Source organism: Haliotis rufescens, unplaced genomic scaffold (assembly GCF_023055435.1).
Source record: "Haliotis rufescens isolate VD_foot unplaced genomic scaffold, xgHalRufe1.0.p SCAF_34, whole genome shotgun sequence".
NCBI lineage: Eukaryota > Metazoa > Mollusca > Gastropoda > Lepetellida > Haliotidae > Haliotis > Haliotis rufescens.
In genome coordinates, this window is record NW_025964046.1 from 4,632,139 (window position 1) to 4,640,139 (window position 8,001).

At 42.1% G+C, this 8,001-nt stretch overlaps 1 protein-coding gene across 1 annotated transcript; it reads left to right on the plus strand.

Annotated features, from left to right (window-relative positions):
• The first annotated feature begins 2,486 nt into the window (after window positions 1–2,486).
• LOC124115346 (perlucin-like) lies at window positions 2,487–7,245 on the plus strand. Its single transcript, XM_046476296.2, has 4 exons — window positions 2,487–2,649; window positions 2,859–2,941; window positions 6,309–6,402; window positions 7,002–7,245. The coding sequence occupies exons 1-4, from the start codon at window positions 2,595–2,597 to the stop codon at window positions 7,214–7,216; spliced, it is 447 nt and encodes a 148-aa protein (XP_046332252.1). The 5' UTR covers window positions 2,487–2,594; the 3' UTR covers window positions 7,217–7,245.
• The last annotated feature ends 756 nt before the right edge of the window (window positions 7,246–8,001 follow it).

An 8,001-nucleotide genomic window follows, 5' to 3' on the forward strand; every position in this document is an offset into this window, starting at 1 on the left:
TTTGCAGTGTTTCGGCAACTGTTTTCCAACTAGTAGGATTTTGATAACGTTTGTCATTAAAAATTCTAATTTTCAAGTCTATACTTTCTTTATCCCATCAGTTTATGTATTTTACGTAGGGGATATTGGTAGCAATTATACTTACCTACGTGTATACCGGGTCAGAGGTTCCATGCAGCAGTATTCTGGCGGCCTGTTAATTATTGAGCCTGCGCCAGACAAACCAGTGATTGATATCATATGCAGAGAGTCAGGTGTAGTTAGTTCGAAGCCCACATTCGCTCAGATAATGTAAATCCTTGGCTTGTCAACACCAAACCTGTACATTAAGGTGAGGTGAGGCGAAATGGGGTTTAACGTCGCGTCCAAGATTATTGCCCTTATATAGCGACGTGCATGCACGTGTTTGTGGCTGCTTGTACTAGTCCGGACTGATGCCGATTTATAGTGCTAGCACACTGAGATACCATGCCGCAATTTAACATGAATACCCCACTCAGACACAGTGTACTGACTCCGAGCCGACCAGTCCTTGTTTTAGCCCCTTAATGCCGAGCGCCAGACAGGGTAACAACAAGTACCATCTTTTAACGTCTTTTGGTATGACGCCGGGATCGAACCCCGGACCTTCCGCTCTACGGGCGGACGCTCTACCATTAGACCACGGAGGCGGTCTGTACATTAAGCGTCAAAGCAGTGAATCGTGTCAGGATTTCCTCCCACCCTATGCTGATAGTACTGAAATAGTGTTTAAAGCTGCGTTAAATCCAACTCAATCCAACTGGAATGACATGCAAGCAATTCATTATTGCAGTTATACTATATATATTATTCTTGTATGTGGACTACTGACCTCAAGTACAGACATAAAGAATTGAATTGCAGTCAACCACGCCACCACGCCCAACCACCCGATCCATGTAGTGGAGACATCCCTACGGACGACCCACTTGTTGCAAGTTTTCTTACAATAGCAACCGTATTGTTTTACAGCTTTCTATGTTCTCAGGGGCGTAACTAGGGGATATTTAAATGTAAGCAATCATATTGCAGTACTATTTTTCTTAATCCCCCATAACGTTTATCAAACAAACAAAAAAAAGCTGTGAAAATTATATGTATAACTGGAAAAAGGTTATGACACCAGGTGTTAGCGAAAAGGGCCAAAGAAATGTCACAATCAAACAACATCGAACCAACTCAACGACAATTGGGACACCGGTAGGCGGGTCAACCTGTAAATTAACAAACGATCGTGTAACGATACAAACGATTGAAAGAAGAACACACTATTAAAGAACTTTTTAAAAGTTATTTTTTGGTAACGATTTCAAAGTGTAACATTTGTTTTTTGTGCTGCTGAGGCTACGCCAATGGTGACGTGACACAAATCTGGAAACAGCTGCTCTTCGAATTTGGCATCGATCCCTTGTGATGAGAGAATAACCATCAAGCATATCCTGCTTGACTGTGTTGATTTTTCTATCACAAGGAATAAGTATTTCAAAGTTTCTTCGACAAAGGATCTTTTTTAAAGCATTAGTTCTCATTTAATTCTTGATTTGTTTAAAAAAGAAATAGAAGTGTACAACCATTTGTAATAATGTTGATATGTCTTGTTCAAAAACATTTTTAAATTTAGTAGGAATATATTTATATCTGAGATTGTTATTGGCTCTATCCTCGAAGGGGGTTAAAGTAGTGTAAAATTATAGTCCCCCTGAGAGGATATTGTACGTCTCTGTTCATTCAATGAATATTTATATCTCCTAGTGTTATAAACGTAGAATATTTGTCCTTTTAATTCTGGCTAAAAATGCGTACAATCGCCAGCGACTGAGGATATGGTATAAATCCTGCTGGGGTCCATGCAGATAGCAAAGGTACTGTAGGTCCCCATGGCCCCAGTATGGTGATCTACCTTCAGTGGTTGGCGATCAGTTGCCGTTTTTATCATATCTTGTGTATCGTTACATCTTTTTATAGTTCAATGCTAGTTTTATATTCATATCTGTGATAGTCTAGTTTGTTTTACTGTCCTTTGTCGACAGGGTTTTATATAGTCACAATGTATTTATTATTAATGTATAAATAGATCTCGTCACTATATGGCTGAAATATTGCCGATGTGACGTTAAATCTTAATTCACTCACCAACTCACCCACTTCAGACAGTTGCAAAGTTGCTGATACCGCATGTGTGTACACTGTACGACTTGCACCGTCGTTGGTGTTTCCGGAGCCAAGCCCAAGGATCAGTTTTTGAATCCACGAATACAGATTTGTTCATGCAAGTGTGACCTGACTGATACCATCGTGTCCCGTGAGCTTGGATCGTCCTGATGCTGACTCAGGCTTAACTATTGTAGGCCAATACAGCTGGAATATTGCGCCGTAAAATGAAGTTCGCCCACTCAATGAGCTGATCGTGAACGCCCCGCCCTGCTGTTTCGCGTGTGCATGTTAATCTGCCACGTTGTGCAACGTGTCATCAAACGCAATACAAGTATCGTCACTATAAAAGAGGCTCGCATAGTACCTGGCTGTAGCTGCCGGCGATAAAGTCACATGAATTAAACGCTGTTGTCATCAAGATGAGAACGTTTGCCTGCCTTATGCTGATCGTCACATGTTGCACACTTGCTGAAGGTAGGTCTTGTATCTTCTTATTCATGTAATAGATGCGGTCGGGTAGCCTAGTGGTTAAAGCGTTCGCTCGTCACGCCGATGACCCGGGTTCGATTCCCGACATGGGTACAATGTGCGAAGCCCATTTCTGGTGTCACCCGCCGTGATATTGCTGGAATATGTATGCTTCCTGTTGATAATTTATAAAATACAATGTTTTAATTACACAGGTGCATGCCCAGTTGGTTTTCATTACCATGGCAACTCGTGCTACTGGTTTTCACATATAAAGGGAGATTTTGCTGAAGCCGGGGTAAGATATATACATCTGTTTGTCTTAGTTTCGCTGATGATACTGATTGTGTTAAAATATTCAAGGTTCATTGAGGATCATCTCCTTTCTTTGAGTTGACCATAGGTCAAGCCCATGTATATCAATAATACAGAATTATGACACAAAAGTCATTATTACGGAAGACTTTTAGGGTATTTTTTTTTTTTTTCTTAAAATTTCAAAATACTAACTTGAAATTTCAAGATACCAAGTTAAAATTTCAAGATACATACTAAGTTGAAATTTTTAGAGTATGACCTGAAATTTAAATTTAGTATCTTGAAATTTTAACTTATTATTAAGATATGAAGTTGAAATTTCAAGATGCTAAGTTGAAATTTCAAGATGCTATTTTGGAAATTCGAGAAAAAAATACAGCCCTCAAAAGGCTTCCGTACATCATGGAAAAAGCCACATTTTATTTGAAACAAGTGGTAACAGAGTGAGTGAGTTGGGTTTATTGCTGCTTTGAATAGTATTTCAGTTATATCACGGCGTGTCAGCTTGATATGTGATGAGGAGTGAGTGAGTGAGATGGGTTTATCGCTGCTTTGTACAGTATTTCAGTTATATCACGGCGTGTCAGCTTGATATGGGAGGAGTGAGTGAGTGAGTTGGGTTCAACGCCCACTTTGAACAGTATTTCAGTTCTATCACGGCGTGTCAGCTTGATGTGGGAGGAGTGAGTGAGTGAGTTGGGTTCAACGCACACTTTGAACAGTATTTCAGTTCTATCACGCGTGTCAAGTTGATGTGGGAGGAGTGAGTGAGTTGGGTTCAACGCCCACTTTGAACAGTATTTCAGTTCTATCACGGCGTGTCAGCTTGATGTGGGAGGAATGAGTGAGTGAGTGAGTGAGTGAGATGGGTTTAACGCCCACTTTGAACAGTATTTCAGTTCTATCACGGCGTGTCAGCTTGATGTGGGAGGAGTGAGTGAGTGAGTTGGGTTTTACGCTGCTTTGAACAGTATTTCAGTTCTATCACGGCGTGTCGGCTTCATGTGAGAAGAGTGAGTGAGTGAGTTGGGTTTATTGCTGCTTTGAACAGTATTTCAGATCTATGACGGTGTGTCAGCTTGATGTGGGAGGAGTGAGTGATTGAGTGAGTAAGTGAGTTGGGTTTAACGCTGCTTTGAACAGTATTTCTGTTAAATGACGGCGTGTCAGCTTGATATGTGATGAGGAGTGAGTTGGGTTTAACGCTGCTTTTAACAGTATTTCAGTTCTATCACGCCGTGTCAGCTTGATTCGGGAGGAGTGAGTGAGTGAGTTGGGTTTATCTCGGCTTTGTACAGTATTTCAGTTCTATCACGGCGTGTCAGAGATTATAAACTCTTTATCATGTAAGGCCATGTCAAATAATGGATACTTTACCGTACTTTCACTCAATGAGGTGAGGTGAAATGGGGTTTGACGTCGCGTCCAAGATCTTTTCACTTATATAGCGACGTGCATGCACGTGCATGCTGCTTGAACTAGTCCGGACTGATGCCGATTTATCGTGCCAGCCCACTGAGATACAATACCGCAGTTTAACATGAATACCCCACTCAGACACTGTATACAGACCCTTAATGCCGAGCGCCAGACAGGGTAACAACAAGTACCATCTCTAAACGTCTTTTGGTATGACACGGCCGGGGATCGAACCACAGACCTTCCGCTCTCCGGGCGGACGCTCTACCACTAGACCACGGAGGCGGTCTCACCCAATGAAGTAGCAATGGACACTTTGTATGGATACAATGTTTCACTTAATACTAATAGTGCCAAATGACAGCTATTTTTGTTTTCAGAAACACTGAACAGCGAATAAAAGCGACCCATATATCACCATCAAAGGCGCTAATCGTTACTCAGAAATCCCGCTTTTTCTCGTTAGTATCTAAATCTTGTAACTCCAGGTGATTGCATAAATGACCGCTGCTCATTAACCAGATGTTTGCTTTTGATTGGAGATCTGAGATAGAACACAGCCCTTTTTCCGCGTCATATTTCAAGTAGGAGTGCAAGTATTTGCTTTCTGTGCCCCAATTAAAGAGAAATGGTCCATGGCACATGAGCTCACAAAATTTGAACAACATTTGACAAAAGGGAAAAGGGTAATTCAATAAAATGAAAATGAAGGTGAAAGTAAGTCATGATAATTCAGCGTTCGGCCTCACGCTTACATCTTTACGCGCACACACACTCACGCACGCACGCACACACACACGCTCACGCACACACCACACATGCACATACACACAGGCACATGTACATGCACATACACATACACATACACATACACACACACATACACATACACACATACACACATACACATGCACATACGCATACACATGCACATGCACATACACATGCACATGCACATGCACATACACACATACACGTACACATACACATACACATACACATACACATACACACATACACATACACATACACATACACAAACACATACACATACACATACACATACACATACACATACATATACACATGCACATGCACATGCACATGCACATACACACATACACATACATATATACATACACATACACATACACATACACATACACATACAGATGCACATGCACATGCACATGCACATGCACATACACACATACACATGCGCATACACGCATACACATGCACATACACATACACACATACACATACACATACATATATACACATACACATACACATGCACATGCACATGCACATGCACATACACACAGACACATACACATACTCATACACACATACACATACACGTACACATATGCACATGCACATGCACATGCACATACACATACACATACACATACACATACACATACACATACACTCGCACATGCACATGCACATGCACACATACCAATGCACATGCACATACACGCATGCACCTACACACATACACATACACATACACATGCAAATACACACATACACATGCACATGTACATGCACACATACACATGCACATACACAAATGCACATGCACATACACACATACACATGTACATGCACATGCACATACACACACACACACACACACACACACACATAGCCATACATACACACACACACACACACACATACAGAAGCACGCATACACATGTACATGCACATACATACATACCCATGCACATACACACACACATACACATCCACGCATACACATACACATACACATACACATACACATACACATACATATGCACATACACATGCACATACACATGTACACACATACAACTTGCACAAACATTCACATTAACACGGCCTAGTTACAGCATTGTTTCGTATTGGGAAAATATTCGGTGATTCAATTTCAGTCGATCTGTCGGTTCTTGGGCAGCCACCTGGTCGTCATCACAAGTGCTCCCGAGGATGCCTTTATTAGGGGTTATGCAAAACGAACAGGCAAGGGTAAGTTTACCATATCAGATCAACGCGGATCAACGATTTATTATTTTTAACATGCAGCTATACTTCCATGGGGATTGGGGGTTGTGTGAGAGACTTCTCTTAACCGGGATGTGCACTTACATGACAGAGACAGGAATTCATTTTGAGGGTTCCCATTGGCGAAATGCATACTTGTGAAACATGCACACTTCACTCAAGATTTCGGGAAGATTGCTGATGCGATGCTTCATATGAACGATGTCTTTTCCCTTGGACCCGTGAAGATCCGGGGTAGAATATAGAGGTGCCTGCTGCTAAAGGCGACTGTGTTTTAAGAGGCGACAAACGGGATGTGGTTGTCAGTCCCGCTCACTTGGTTGATGCATGTCATTGTATCCCAGTTGCGTGGATCTATTCCAGACTCGACTATTTACCAACCGCCGTCTCCTAGCTTGACGATTGCTTAGTTCAGCGTCAAACAACAAACAAACAAGCAAACCCTCTCCCTTGTTACACAGTACATTCTCTGCTGACAACTGTGTGTTCTATGTTTTGTTCACGATTCCAATGCTATATGTTATACACTAGCAGGTTCAATACGATTCTCTCACTCTATTTAGCTGATGCCTATTTCATTGGCGGGAGTGACCTGGGGCTGGAGGGGCGATACGTGTGGGTCGGGGATCGACTCCTTACCTACACCAACTGGTCACCAGGAAATCCAAGTAATGATCATAATGTGGAACAATGTCTTGAACTAAGGAAACCAGGATATCAATGGAATGATATTGACTGCAAACGTGTCAACAATTTCATTTGTGAAAGGTCATATTAACATGTCAAATAAAGGCCACTGATTGACAACGCGTTTAGTCGTCTGATTTCTGTCAATGATATTCATCCGTTAAAGTGAGGATGCAGATGCAATTGGGATCGATGACATGCATCAACCAAGTCAGCGAGCCTGACCACCCGATCCCGTTAGTCGCCTTTTACGGCAAGCATGGGTTGCTGAAGACCTATCCTATCCCGGAATCTTCACGGGTCGCGATCTCGTGGGGATTCTGGGATATATTTAGCCGGATGTAACCTCAAACATTCGGATCGTCGAGGGAAGTGACTTGTTTGCCTGTCAATGTACCACGTCAGGGTGGGTCTTTGCTCACAATGTCAACCACTGGTTTGGAGGATTATTTATTGAGTTGGACTATTGTTGACATCGGCGTAAAACACCAACACACAAAGCCTACGTGTCGACACGTGAGGATCGGGTGGCCACAATGTGTGACTAAAACAAGCCTGCCACTGTACCACGACAGCACTTTGCTCACAATGTCACCCACTGGTTTGTGTGGCCCAGAACCGGCTATGTTTGTTTGTTTGTTTGTTTGTTGTTTAACGCCGCACCCAGCAATATTCCAGCTATATGACGGCGGTCTGTAATCAATCGAGTCTGGACCAGACAATCCAGTGATTGACATCATGAGCATCGATCCACGCAGTTGGGATAGCGTCGACTATGTGTGGATCGGCTGGTCACAATGTGTGATTTAAACGAGCAAACCAACAAAGTGCAACATGAAATAAATATTTTAGCATTGTTGGTAAAAAGTCAAAATA